This window comes from Macrobrachium nipponense, chromosome 33 (assembly GCF_015104395.2).
Source record: "Macrobrachium nipponense isolate FS-2020 chromosome 33, ASM1510439v2, whole genome shotgun sequence".
Lineage (NCBI taxonomy): Eukaryota > Metazoa > Arthropoda > Malacostraca > Decapoda > Palaemonidae > Macrobrachium > Macrobrachium nipponense.
Window position 1 is genome coordinate 54,768,070 of NC_087219.1, and position 15,739 is coordinate 54,783,808.

At 38.2% G+C, this 15,739-nt stretch overlaps 1 protein-coding gene across 2 annotated transcripts in view; it reads right to left on the reverse strand.

Annotated features, from left to right (window-relative positions):
• LOC135203205 (cullin-associated NEDD8-dissociated protein 1-like) overlaps positions 1–15,739 on the reverse strand; it is a 123,733-nt gene that overhangs the window by 40,651 nt on the left and 67,343 nt on the right. For both annotated transcript variants that reach the window (XM_064232956.1, XM_064232957.1), the window contains exons 9-14: positions 13,308–13,468; positions 4,030–4,235; positions 2,100–2,254; positions 1,703–1,963; positions 1,306–1,474; positions 824–960 (exon numbers count right to left, since the gene is read on the reverse strand). In XM_064232956.1, coding sequence (XP_064089026.1) covers positions 824–960; positions 1,306–1,474; positions 1,703–1,963; positions 2,100–2,254; positions 4,030–4,235; positions 13,308–13,468 — 1,089 coding nt within the window. The remainder of the gene's footprint in view (positions 1–823; positions 961–1,305; positions 1,475–1,702; positions 1,964–2,099; positions 2,255–4,029; positions 4,236–13,307; positions 13,469–15,739) is intronic.

Genomic DNA, 15,739 nt, shown 5'->3' on the forward strand with positions numbered 1-15,739 from the left:
TCCTTCTCAAGTTATACCTCTAATATCTGAAATCTACCACTGCTATCAATTTCCCCCTTGAAAAGACCAATGGTCCACAACTTTTAAGTAACCTGGTCCTTCAACAATCACAGACTTGCGGAAAGAAGTCTGAGTAAGCTTGAAACAAGGTCAATATTTTATTTTTTTTAAATTTTTAATCTGAATATAATCCAGATTAAAACTAGAAATCAATACTGAACCCTTTCAGTACAAAATATAGCAGTGTATTATTAGATGTTCACTTTTAAAGGCTTTTTCCTCTATAAAAATATAAAATATAATCAGTATAGGCAGCCCCAGCTTATGGATGGGTTTGGCTTACAATGTTCCAAGGTTATGACACTTCAATTATTTTTATCAGAAATTATTTTCAGGTTTACGGCGCATGTTCCATGGTTACAGCACTTACAACACCAATCTGGCGGAAGAAATATGACTCCAAAAATGAAAAATAATCAATATTTTAAGTTTTTTTAATGAAAAATGCAATAAAAATGCAGATTACATAGTTTTTAATACAGCCAAAGCATTAAAAGTAAGGTTTTCTTAGGATTTTTGACAATTTTCTGGCTGTGTTCGTTTTTCCCTAAATGCATGATCGGTGAACATAACCATGATGTAAGAGTTGTGAATTCCTGCTGTTAGACTCTATAACTTTATGTAGTATGAATTATCAAGAATATCTAATACAAAATTTTCACTGCATCTTGCTGCGATAACACCTTTCTTAACCAATTATAAAAATACTAACCTACTATGTTACAGTCACATTACGAAAGTCCAAAATCTAGTATGATCTTACCTGTTTATGAATGTTGGCAGACTGTGGTGACACCAATGGGGCAAGAAGATGGTTCAGAATATCTTGGTATTCCAAACCTGGTAATCCAGCACGAACCACTGCCTCAAACAGGTCTTGCATTGCTTTCAGAGCCCCACCTTTGGAGAGAGAGAGAAAAAAAACCTTAAACCTTGAATGCACACCTACAACATGAAACAAATTTTCTCTAAGTAAAAATTAAATATTAAACAAGTCAACCCCCTACCAATTGGCTAAGAATCAAACTATTAAAAATTTTCACATATCTCTTATTCCAAAAACCATTTCTATAATCTACTTTCCCAAAACTTAATAATTTATTTGATCAGTCTTCTTAATAATTTTTCAATTGAAAAATTCCAGTTCCTGTCATTGTCAGATATTAATTAAATGAACTCAAGTCTACACAGAAACTTGAAATGCTAAAAGCAAAATCCCAGAGGCATGCAGCCTAAACAACCTACCTTGCAACAGGGGAGATCTGACAAGTGCCATAACATCTGGCATTATCAACTGAAGGAAATTTGCCAAGGATGACTTATGCAACTTAGCAGTGGAGGTGAGCAACATGAGGCACAACTGGGCAATGTGAAGGTCAGATTCATTGATAAGGGGTGGAAGTTCTACAAGTACCTGGAAAAAATATAAACATACAGACAATATCCTATATATTTATTTATTTATCTTATTGTTGAAATCTAGTGTTTAATGATTTTAAGAATGATGACTTCTTACAACCACACTACAAAATTCTCATGTTTGCTATCCTAACTATCAATTTGTGAAGCTATAAAAAGTCTACCTTAAAACTAACAGCATAAGGTAGCTTTTGCCTCACAATTAGAAAAATAACATACATACCTTATCCAACATCTGAGGAGTCAAGGCTGTAGAATAATTGGTAACAAGGTTATCTAGTAAAGTAAGAGTAGCCAACTTTAGTGCCCTCTGGTTCTTCCGCAAAAAGGAGGATAAGATGGGTAGAGCATCGGCTAATATGGGACGCAAATCAATTCTTAGTGGTGAAGCAGCTACCTTTGTGAGTGCTTTGACAGTAGTCAGTCTTGTTATTTCATTTCGAAGTCTATCCAAGAATATTGGTAGACAAGTTCCTAGTTCTCCCTGTAGAAAAAAAAGTAAATGGAATTATGACTTTATCAAATAGTTACAGCACTAGATATCTAATACACACACACACACACTCACAATAAGAAAATCCTTTCATTTCTCAAAGCAATAAAAACCATATTAATCTCACCTGCAAGTGATCACCTAGGTGAGAAATAATTTGACCCATACAAGCAATAGCCCTTTCTTTTACTTCTTGATCCAAATCAGCTGCTCTTAATCTTGCCAAAGTGCAATGATACAAGTCCCCAGTGTATGGTGTAAAGTCAAACGAGGAAGCCACATCTGAAAGAAATAAATTACTGAATATATAAAAAAGAAACTTCAAATCATACTGACTTAGTACTTAGCTTTTTTTAGCCATAACAAACCACACCTACAGTAGATATATTTTTACTGGGTATCAAAATGCCTATTTTACTATACTTTCAAGACTTTCAAGATTATCGTTCTGGTTAGAAATTAAAACTGAATTCCAATATAAAAACAGTGTTGCCAGACCATAATCAGTCAGGTCAAACTTCAAATAAGGTCCTTTCAAGTAATAAAACTTTAATTTCATAAAAAAATATTTTCAGTTAGCTTCACCTCAATAATTTCAGTTAAGTATACAGTATAAAATTACAATCTTGACATAAATAAACTCTAACACCATCCTTTAGGGAAGTGACATCAATCCTGAAAGTTGTCCCACACCCCTCCAACTCAAGAATTTTTTTCTAAGCTGTATATCATAATAAGTATATTTTTCTGTCAGATATACATACATACTCTTGCTTTCTCAGTACAGTGGAATAATAAATTACAGTCAACTCTTGTTAAGATATATACAGTGGTCCTCCTGTATTCGTAAGGGATGTGTACCAGATCCCCCCCTCCCCTCCCCATTACTTAGAACCCACACTAAAAATGCCTATAACTGTCTATCTTGAAAGTTTAAATACCAAATGTATACCTTAAATTACTATACTATTACTGCATCTTAAACATTTATACAGCCAATATGAGAGAGAGAGAGAGAGAGAGAGAGAGAGAGAGAGAGAGAGAGAGAGAGAGAGAGAGAGAGAGAGAGAGAGAGAGAGAGAGAGAAAATTATTTTTATTAGTTGATACTTAATCGTATTTAACTTACTCATACAGTATTAATCAATATCAATATTTGAAAATTAGTATATAATTTTTACATAAAATTTTTTTTATTTAGTCCATGAAAATAACATTAAAATACAATAATTAGTAAATATTTATTGTCGGAAAAAACCATGAATAATGGGTAGATATGGTCCAATGAAAAATATGTGGAAAGGAGAGTCCACGAATCTCGAGAATGCAAATATGGGGGGGTTGACTGTAGTATACATTCGACCTCCCTAGTCGCAGACCCTGGATAAGCAGACTCACACATTCATGGATTTTCTGGACTTTATCTACCATTATTTGCAGAATTTTTCTATGAGAAATATCCACAATTAATTTTCACATCAAATTCATGATTAAATACACTTTTTGTGATAAGACTTAAAAAAACCAGGCATAAGCATTTTTAGTGGGTTTTTCTCAAGTTTGAGTTAACAATATAGGCAGTTTTAAGCATCTTTAAAGGCATTTTCTATGGCCACCACAGTAGATCAAAGTCCAGCTATGATATAGTCTGGAAGGCAGAAGAAGCAGAAGACTCCAGAGTGGAGTCCTTCTATAACTTTACCATCCTCCAATTTTAAATTTACTTAAAGTACTGTTTGATAATAAAACATTTTCAGCTAACAATCATGAATCTTAAAAAATGCAAATAATAAGACAATGAAACCATGCCTAATTTCTATGAACTGATTCATGAACCACAGAATACCATGAATTATGCAAGTGGATGCAAATTATTAAAATAATATATCTAAATATTTCAAACAAACATTAAATTTTCAATGAGCACTATTATGATTTATGGACCTGAAAGATTTTGCAAACAAGACAAGCTGCATACTTGTCAACTTGTAATTAATCTAAATTATATAACATTCAGATAAAAGAAATGTCAATTCAAGCCAACAGCCTCATACTTACCTAGCGGTCTAATGACCTTAACGATCTGTTGCAACACAAGAAGGGCTTCAGCAGTTATCTTATAAAATGGATCTGCAACACAAGTGACGACCGGTGGAAGAATTTCACCAATATGTGGATGAAAAACTTCACCACTGTGGTGAACTAATAGGCAATGTACAAATGATAAGGTGTCTATCTTCATGTTACTACTGCTGTTCTTGTCTCTGTAAATAAAACATTAAATTGATCACTACAGTGACAATGGCACACAATTACGAATAAAATCAGGTTTTTACAATAAAATTGGTTTGCAAACAAAACCACTAATCATTAATTAGCCTTATTCTGTGTGAAACAGAGTAAGGTAAATTAATCTGAAAATATTTAAGAAGAAAATCCCATGACGCATGCCCCCACCTCTAAAGTCCATGCCCACTATGCAAAAGAATTAAAAGGCCTTGTTCTTTCTGAAGGAAGACTGAGGAAAAGGCAGAGCAAAGACTAATTACAAGAGAATAGCAAAAGCGAACTAAGCACCAACAGGAGAATTCAGTTATTATTATGGGAAACAAGGACAGGACAAACAAAGACCTCGTACATCATAACAAACCACAAACCTTATCAATCAAAGGGTGAAGACATGCTATCCCTGCAACAGCCGCTGTTATGACCTATAGAGAACCACCACTGCTAAGGCTATGTCTGAATAAAAATGGCACTTGAAAAGATAATGACCACTGATTATAAAACTGACACAAAAAGTATAGTTCTAAATGATACTCCAGTGCAAGAAGAAATCAGACCAGGGAATGATAAGAAGAGTTGGAAACTATCCCAGCCGCATCCAAAATATGTGGGGTGATGACAATCAACTGAGCCTTGGGGAGATCCGAGACTTCCAGGCTTCTTAACACCACCTGACCAGGAAAAGTGAAGGGTCTGTAGACGCCAAGACCTTTTAGGACAGGAATGGCTAAAACAGTCCAAGACACTGAGCCTGACTGCAGTAAACAGAACAGAGACAGTTACATTTTGCAGACAGGCTTAACAAGAGCACCTCACCCATGCTGCTGGTCTCTGTAGACATCTCTGCAATGAACCACTCTGGATGAATAAATGAACTGCACAAATATCAAAATAAAAAGCAGCTTAAGAACTCTGTCACTGAGAAGCAAAGAAATGTTTTTATCCTTCTTAAATCAGACGGCCATGGTGGAGAAGTGTTGGGCCAAAACCTGGCACAGACTTGGGAAAGAGCTACAATGGAAAAGGGGCCTAAAAAGACTGGCTGTATATCAGAATTTCAGTCCCGGTGATTCAGTTTCCCATACCAAATGACTTCGCTCAATATTTGAAGTCCTGGTGATTCAGTTTCCCATAACAAATGACTTCGCTCAATATTTGAAGTCCTGGTGATTCAGTTTCCCATACCAAATGACTTTGCTCAGTAGTATTTAAAGTCCTGGTGATTCAGTTTCCCATACCAAATGACTTTGCTCAATATTTGAAGTCCCGGCGATTCAGTTTCCCATACCAAATGACTTCGGTCAATATTTGAAGTCCCGGTGATTCAGTTTCCCATACCAAATGACTTCGGTCAATATTTGAAGTCCCCGTGATTCAGTTTCCCATACCAAATGACTTCGCTCAGTATTTGAAGTCCTGGTGATTCAGTTTCCCATACCAAATGACTTTGCTCAGTAGTATTAAAGTCCTGGTGATTCAGTTTCCCATACCAAATGACTTTAATTCCCGGTCATATTTGGAAGGTCCCGGTGGATTCGAGTTTTCAATACCAAAGACCTTCGGTCAATATTTGAAGTCCCGGTGATTCAGTTTCCCATACCAAAGACTTTGCTCGGTAGTATTTTAAGTCCTGGTGATTTTCAGTTTCCCAACCAAATACTTCGGTCAATTATTTGAAGGTCCTGGTGATTCAGTTTTCCCATAACCAAATGATTCGGTCAATTTTATTTTTAGTCCCGGTGATTTCAGTTCCCATACCAAATGACTTTTGCTCAATATTTGAAGTCCGGTGATTCAGTTTCCATACCAAATGACTTTTGCTCAATATTTGTTTGAAAGTCCCGGGTGTATTTCAGTTTCCCATACCAAATGACTTTGCTCAATATTTGAAGTCCCGGTGATTCAGTTTCCCATACCAAATGACTTTGCTCAATATTTGAAGTCCCGGTGATTCAGTTTCCCATACCAAATGACTTTGCTCAGTATTGAAATACCCGGGTTTGATTCATTTCCCATACCAATGACTGCTCAAGTAATATTTACCAGTCCCGGTGATTCGTTTCCCATACCCAATGCTTCGTCAAATAATTTGCCCGTCCCGGTGATTCAGTTTCCCATACCAAATGACTTCGCTCAGTATTTGAAGTCCTGGTGATTCAGTTTCCCATACCAAAGGACTTCGGTCAATATTTGAAGTCCCGGTGATTCAGTTTCCCATACCAAATGACTTCGGTCAATATTTGAAGTCCCGGTGACTCAGTTTCCCATACCAAATGACTTCGCTCAGTACTTGAGTCCCAGTGATTCAGTTTCCCATACCAAATGACTTCGCTCAGTACTTGAGTCCCGGTGACTCAGTTTCCCATACCAAATGACTTCGCTCAGTATTTGAAGTCCTGGTGATTCAGTTTCCCATACCAAATGACTTCGCTCAGTATTTGAAGTCCCAGTGATTTAGTTTCCCATACCAAATGACTTCCCTCAGTATTCCAACAAAAGAGATATCCGGGCCTCTGACACCATGCAAATTGTTACGAACATCACATGCAAAGTACTGGTTGGAATCCACTGGAGTTCTTTAGCAGGTATTGTGGAATGGAATGGGATACAAAATTTAGGCCAGAGGCCAAGCAATGGGACTTATGAGGCCATTAAATGCTGAGAAGGAAACTGAAAAATATAAAACAATGGTTAAGCGAGGGTGGAAAATAAGATTGAAGAAATAATAAGAATGGAGGTACAGTAAACAGAATAAAAGGGTACCGCTAAGGGATGTAGGGACACTGCAAAGAACCTCAAGTATAATGCCTGTGGTAAACTATGTGACGGCAATATGCCACTATGGGGACCAACAATTATGTGGGCCGACATCACCTACTGCATTAAAGGGGTTAGGTCAAACTTTACCAAATAACAATGAAGGTTAAAGGTCAAAACAAGGACAGAAAACTAGGGCACTCCAATAGCTTCCTTTGAAAGGTTATGCATGATGAACCAATTGTAATGGAGACAAAGAAACCAGAGAATGAGGAGAAAAGACAAGCTAAGGGGCAGTACAATTGGGACAAAGGGTATATATGACACAGGAAGACATGCACTTGGCAATGCAGCTACTAAATGCCATCAAAGAGCTTGCTGGATTGTTGTGACAAGCAAGCATCAATTTCTTGGGGTCAACACTAGTTAGCTAACAAACCTGAGGTCTTAACAGTAAGATAAATCTTCTGGTGGAAACCAGTTTAAAACAATGACAAATTGTAAACGCAAGGAATCTGTAGCATCTGGCATCCATTACATAGTTGAGGTGGAAGTACGTCAGAGAATGCGATTTAATCCTGTGGCACATCAGTCTTTCTTCCAACCCAGGATGAAACATGAGGGGTGGGTAGAAATGGGTAGTCAATCTTAAGACCTCAGGTTTGTTAGCTTTGATGAAAAATACAAATTAATTAAAAATTTGTCATTTGTTTATAGTACATGGAACAAATCTTCAGTCTTAACAGTAAGACAGACTCACACTTGGAGGGAGGAATGAGAACCCTGAACTGACTGGAGGTTCAGCACACATGATAATTCATAGAAATGAAATTCTAAAGAAGAGGACCTAAGCCTTTGGGATGTTAGATACATGGATATCTTACATTCAGTCCACTGGGTTTCAATACAATGTCCAGATTCATTACATACACAGAAGTAAAAAAGAACTATATCTGTTCAAGCAACTAACCATGTTAGCCACAAAAAACGGGTTTGTCACCAATCCCCACTTGCTGGAGAGGAGTTACAACTACTGAGAAGTAGATTTCTATGTTGTATGGAACATAAAAAGTGGTGTAAGTATGACTGCAACGCGCGCCTGCATCAAGCCAGTTCCAGTCTTCAAACCACCCGTAGTTATGAAGAAAGGAGAAAAGGGAGAGAAAAGAGACCAGTCACCTCACTCATTCCCAAAACCACACAATAATCTTGAGTAAGATACAAACTGTCCTGCCAGGGGCACTGGATGAGTTACACTTGTTGAACAGCCACCACTGAACCCAAAGAAAAAGTGTCCAAGGGTCTGTGGGCAACATCCTTCAGGTAGACAAAAGTAAAATTGGTTTGACACACTCAGGAACCAGCATGCAAAATCCTATGAACAGACAAGTTCTTCTAAAATGCCAGGGAGGAAACTAATTGTCTGGTGTCATGTGCTTCTGCATGCACCTAATTGGTGACAGAACTTGACGATGAGGAGTAGGCCTGCCTAATCACATGTAGTTCAAAGAAAGGGTATTCTAGGACACCTCTTTCTTGACCTGGTTTGTGTTAACCCTTTACTGCCGACTGGACGTATTTTACGTCGACATTTTTTGTCTCTCGTGTGCCGAATGGACGTATTTTACGTCGACTTACAAAAGTTTTTTTTAAAATTCGCGGAAAAATACTTATAGGCCTACCAGCCTAAAACTTTTGAATCATGCGCCTTGGGGGATGCTGGGAGTTCACGGATCAAGGTGTTGTTTTGTTTACAATCGTTACGCGGGCGCGCAAGCGCGAATTTCTTTCTTGCCGCACTAAAAAGTATCTGTGACACATCTCGGAAATTATTTCGTCACTTTGACATAATTTTTGTACCATTGTAAATTAGCCGTTACATGAAGTATTACATATGAAAATGTGCGCATTTTTATGTAGAATACAACAATAAAATACTCATGGTTGTAGCTTTTATCAATTTTGAGATATTTTCATATAAATAACGATAATTGCCAAAATTTCAACCTTCGGTCAAATTTGACTCTACCGAAATGGTCGAAAAACGCAATTGTAAGCTAAAACGCTTATATGCTAGTAATAGTCAAGCATTTACCTTCATTTTGCAACAAATTGGAAGTTTCTAGTACAATAATTCGATTTATGGTGAATTTATGAAAAAAATAACATTTTCTTTACGTCTGCGCGGTAACTCTTCCGAAAAAATCATACGTGCGATTGTGGTTATGTTTGCACCATTTTAAATTAGCCGTTACATAAAGTTTTATATATGAAAATGTGTGCAATTTCATGTAGAATACAACAAAAAATAATTGAAGGTTGTAGCTTTTCTCATTTTTGAAATATTTGCATATAAATCACGAGATAAATAGAAAAAAAAACCACTTTCGGTCAACTTTGACTCTATCGAAATGGTCGAAAAACGCAATTGTAAGCTAAAACTCTTACAGTCTAGTAATATTCAGTCATTTATCTTCATCTTGAAACAAATTCGAAGTCTCTAGCACAATATTTAGATTTATGGTGAATTTTAAAAAAAATCTTTCCTTCCCTCCGCGCGCGGATTCTCCGCCACAAATCTCCGAAATGCGTACGTCCCATTCTCGGAATATTTGCTCCGTTTCATAATAGGCATTTCATAGTTTTGTATATGAAAATGTGCGCAATTTCATGTAGAATAAAACGAAAAATACTTGAAGGTTGTAGCTTTTCTTATTTCCGAAATAATTGCATATAAAAAATATATATATAAAAAAATTCGACATTCGGTCAACTTTAACTCGTCAGATATGGTCGAAAACTGCAATTGTAAGCTAATATTCTTACAGTATAGTAATATTCAATCGTTTGTCTTCATTTTGAAAGAAATTGGAAGTCTCTAGGACAATATTTAGATTTATGGTGAATTTTGAAAAAAATATTTGTTTATGTCCGCGTGTTACGAATTCATGCATTATTTTGTGATATTTTCTGTGTTGCTTTTATAGTTTTACAATGTGTTATATACCAAAATGATCGCAATTTAGTGTAAATTACAACGAAAAAAAAAGTAACTTGTTACCTTTAACCGTTTCGCACACAGCGCGATTTGAATACAATTATATATGAAATTTCGTTTTTGCGCTATCATATATCGCATTATTTATATATGATAATGATAATTTTTTTCATTTCTGATGGTTGCATACTAAACTTCAGCCAATGACAAAAAAAGGAGCCAAAAATGAACTCTTAATCTTGAAAACTAAGCGCGCTGTGATTTTTTGAAAAAAAAAATTTTTCCGCTTCCGCGCTCACTCTGAAACACCTCCGGCACACGGGAGACAAATTTTTTTTTTACCGCTTCGGCGTTTAAGGGTTAACATAAGTCTACGACACCTAAGCTCTAGGTGATGAGTCCTTCAGATAACAATGCAGTGCTTTGATGGGTCAAAGCATAAACTCATGTAGGTTACTGATAACAAACTCCACTCCATAAGGAATGGAAAAGGATGCAAAACTATCATCGTGAACTGCGGGAATCTGGGTCTTAGCCACGAATTCGGGAGAAATTTAAATGGTACTGACCTCAACCAATTGGAGTTCTCCAACTCTTCCAAGGAAGCCAAGGTCAGAAGGAAAACTGTTTCCAAAGTCAGCTTCCTGTAAGATGATTGAAGCAAAGGCTTGCAGGAGCTCAAGTCAGACTACTCATTACCAGAGTAAGGTCCCACATAGGAGGTCTGAGTTTCCTAGGTGAACTAGACCGCTCAAAGCTCTTGAACCACATAGAGAATTCTCGGGGCAAAGTGATGTCCATATCCTTCAAATGAACTTATCACAAGTCAAGCCCCGTAGCCCCTCCCCAGAATAAACAGAAATAATTTCCTGTTCTGCAAAAATATCCAGAATATCTACTGAACATAAATTCTGAGTGGAGAGAAATCCTTTTGATGATGCCAATCACAGTAGCAGACAGCTCATCCTGTAGTATATGGTTGACAAAGATCCTCTGAAGTAGCCTTACATTTGAGCAAGAAAGATCTCTCGCTCAAAGAGATACTGGATAGGCTCCAGATATGAAGAGATAAAGATCCTACTGATTGGTGGTATCTCTCCACACGAGACTGGCGTAGAAGGTTATGCTATTGCCAATTTTCTCTCAGACACTCAGCTTGGGGCCACAAGGTCGTCCTAAGACTTTGGAGCATTAAAAAAATGGAGTTCCTCTTTATCCACCCCCTCTGGATCTGCTCCTGTTCTCGGATGCCTCTTCTGAAGGTTGGGGAACTCATCTCGAAAAGCTTCTGGCCTCGGGGGCATGGAGCGCACAGGACATATGACTCCATATTAAAGAGTTGGAGTTGAAGGCAGCTTTCCTGGGTTTCCAGGAGTTTCAAGTAAGGTCTAACATGGTTGTTCTCCAAGTAGACAGAGGAGACAATAGTATAACCCAAGGGAGTGTCCAATGATAATATGTTCTATGCAGATACATTCTAAAAATCCTACTGTCAACTTGTGCACTGTAAAAGTAATTGCACTGTAGACAGAAATGTCCTCACGCTGCTAAAGGATAGTGCACATCCAACAGTGGATGGAGAACTTCCAATAACTCAGAGGACTGGGTTCTACAAACTCATTCCATGCACACCCATCTCCAGATGGGGGAAAAAAAAAAATGGGGGGAGGGAGGGGCCTTAAGATACATCAATGAGTGCCAACATCTTCACTAGATCAAAAGGGAAGAAAGAAGAAACTGGGCTGTGAAAGCGGGCAAACAATTCAGATTAAGGAAGAGGACGACCATCACAAAGAAACTAAAAAAATCAAGAACCTGTGTCAAAAGGTCCTTTCTAATTCAAAGACAGGTCACATTTGGCAGAGGAGAGCTAGAGAGGGTTAGGAAGGTTGGCCTTTAAATAAAGTAAAGAACTTCCATTTACATAAGAATGAAGTAATGGAAAAATAGTGTCTGACACGTATGAAGAAGGTACACTCTGGAGAAAGAACTTGATTCCGCCAAGATTCACTTGGTCTATGTCAAAATTGGCGGATAGAACACTTGAAAAACAATAGTTCATGCTTTTTAGGATGTAAGCATAATCAACTAAAATGTCACCAATATTCAGGGAATGATGACAAACTGCAAGGAGAAACTACTAATACAGTAATACCCTGAGCTTACGCGAGGCTATGTTTCAGACCCCCTCGCGCAAGGGGAAGTTTCGTTGCCATGGTCTCTAAAAATGCTAATAAGGCTTGCTTCTAGATTTTGAACACTAAATAGTAGGACCATAATCATGCTCCCTAGGTATTAAGCTAACTTTTAAATGAAATTAAGTTACTGTTTTCTTTGGGTCACTAGGTAAACTTTCATAAGTCAGTCATAACGAAGGTACACAATTCAATAAAATAAAGAAAACGTATGTATGTACATATGTAATGTTTGCAGAAGGTGAAGGTAAAATTCAATCAATTTAAAATCATGTACTGGGTGAGAGCCGACGAGAGAGAGAGAGAGAGAGAGAGAGAAATATGTACATCATGAGAGGTAAAACTCTGGAGGGGTATAATGTTTAAAAAGTGAGAATGGGATCACATCTTCTGACGGTATATTTACTTTAAATGCTGTAATTATGTAACATAGTACACAGATTGTACAAGCACTTTTCTCAAAGGTTAAAAAAGTAATTTTCACAGAACAACAATTCTGTTATTTCTCTGATATGTTTTTACTTAGTGACAAACACTGAATTATGTACTGCCTTTGTATATATTTTCAAATATATAAATAGCATACACAAAATCTCCATACTGATTTTACACTTAAAGGCATGAAAACTTATACTAATTGTAGTACACTAGTATGTACTTCAGATATTAAACAAAGTTTCTGAAGGGATATCATCTTTGAAAAGTGCAATAACTTTGTGAATGGGTAAAGCATCTTGTAAAAGTACGTAGATGCACTAACTGGTAGGTGCTGTAATTACCTTTGTATCATATTTATGCACATACAAAAATAAAAATAAGATATTTTTAACAAAGATTTTATACAGAAAAGCTTTAAAGCTTAAAAATATACTTAATAAATTAAACACTTTTGCAGGGTTTTGTAGTGTTTCTAGAGGATTCACAAATGTTTGTGCTATTGTAAAGAACTCACTTATGATAATTAGGTTCCAATGAAACGTTCAAGCTATTGTGAATTTCCACAATTCGAATCGCAAAAGTTTGGGGTATTACTGTATAATAGATTTCCTTCCTCTCAACTATTTCAAACACATATTTTACACACACAACTCAGAACTTACCCTAGTGAGAACTGTATGCCTGGAATAAGCGCTGGTATGTGATGTGTAAGTGCACCAGGATACACTTGTACTAGCTCTGTCAACAACGCAAAACATCCTTGTCGTGTCTTGATACTCTTCTCTTTCATTTGACGATGAACAGCCTTAACCAATGCTGGAACCTAAAGACATTTTTTCTAATTAATTTTGGTAAAAAAAAAGCAAAATGCAACTGTATCTTGGTATTATACATCTTAATTGGTATTCTTATACTGTGTGAAACTTGTCAATACTTTTAAATTATTAATACTCGACATTATCTAATATTAATGTATTGTGACAAGGTTCAAGGGAATCTCTTACTGGCTCACAGCATATTTGAGTATATAGGTTATTGAAATTAGCAGTTTAACCAACTATCAAACAATCCATAATCCAATTACACAGTTGCTATCATATAAAGAAAGCTGCAACTAACCTTGAAAATTTTCATCATTTTTACAAACCCTATCCAGTTCTTCAATTCTCTAATGTTTATGATGCTGGCCTTAAAAAACTTATTCAGATGTTTCCTAAAGATAAAATATTCAAATAAAAAATACAAAATACATACTGTAATCCAAACTACTGATCTCAGTCATTATTTCCAAGGGCAGATCAGTCATGAGTGAAAAATGACAATTTGTCGAAAATTGCATTTTTCCTAACTATACAAACCTGAGGTCCTTTAACAATAGGAAGTAGCTAGCGGCAGCTGGAACGGTCGTAAGCTTCGAACAAGGGGAGAACGGTAGTTAACTGCTTGTCCGATCGTCGCGCGGCAGGTAAACAAATCACTTTTGCTTTTGGCCCATGCAAAATACGCAGAGTGAGGGGTGGCATGAGGAGGGACTATATGTAAAGGACCTCAGGTTTGTATAGTTAGGAAAAATGCAATTTTCGACAAATTGTCATTTGTTCCGATACGTAATACAAACCCTCGGTCCTTTAACAATAGGAAGACTCACTTCTTGGTGGGAGGAATCTGAGTCTTTTTGATGAACAGACTGGTGTTCGTCCATCCCTGGAATGCCTCCCTGGTCGTAAGAGCGAGGGAGGGATCCAAGCCTCTGTCCGATTGATCGGGGTGTGCACCGCAGGATCAATGGTCAGACCTCTGGGCCGAGTACTAAGAGAGAGGCAAGCGTATCTCTTTGTACCAGCATTGTAAGAACTTTTTCCTTTACATGAGCAAATGTAAAGTAATGGGTTTGTCTCATGTCGGCATCCACTTTCTCCCCCTTGTTGGAGAAAGTGGTGGATATTTACTCCTATCTCTAGTTAAAGAGGTAGGATGGAGCTCTGTTGAATAGCTTACCTGCATCTGACTCCCTTCCAGCAAGGTAACGACCGTATCCCTCTGCCCACAGGTAGAGGTAGAAAAAGATGGTGAAGAGAAGCCAGTCACTCTCTCATTCACGCATTCATTCTCCCAGTCATACCAGGAATCGATGCTGTTCTGCCTGCTCGGGTGCTGGGTAAGCTTACACAACGTGTTGAGCAGCCACCACAGGTCCAAGGAAAAAAGTATCCAAGGACTTGTGGGCAATATCCCGAAGGTAGAAGGACGTGAAGGTGGTCTGGTTGGCCCAGACACCTGCCTTCAGGACCTGCGCCACGGAGAAGTTCTTACGGAACGCTAAGGAGGGTCCGATACCTCTGACTTCGTGGGCTCTCGGTCGGAGCGTACGGATGTCGTCGCTACCATCAGCTTCGTACGCTCTCCTGATCACCTCACGCAGCCAGAAAGAAAGCGTGTTCTTGGAGACTTCTTTCTTGGTAACCCCAGTGCTAACGAAGAGGCGTCGACACTCAGGCCTGAGATGTCGAGTTCTCTTCAGATAGCGCCGTAGCGCCCTCACAGGACAAAGCAGCATCTCATCCGCATCGTTATCGGTGAAGTCCAGGAGGGAGGGGATCGTGAAAGACTCGAACCTGTCGTCAGGGATCGACGGATTCTGAGTCTTGGCTACGAAGTTCGGGACGAAATCGAGCGTCACCGATCCCCAGCCTCTGGTATGTTTAACATCATAAGAAAGGCCATGTAGTTCCCCTACTCTCTTCGCCGATGCCAGGGCCAGCAAGAAGAGGGTCTTAAGGGTCAGATCCCTGTCTGACGACTCTCGGAGTGGCTCGAAGGGTCTTCGAGTCAAACTCCTAAGTACGAGAGTCACATCCCACGCAGGGGGCCTGAGTTCCCTGGGTGGGCAAGACCTTTCGAAGCTCCTCATTAGCAAGGATATCTCGAACGAATTCGAGATGTCCAGTCCCCTCAGTTTTAGGACGAGGGCCAGGGCGGCTCTATATCCCTTAACTGTGGGTACTGAGAGGAGCTTCTCTCGGCGAAGAAACACGAGGAAATCCGCTACCTGCTGAAGAGTGGCTCTGAGAGGAGACAGACCCTGTCTACGACA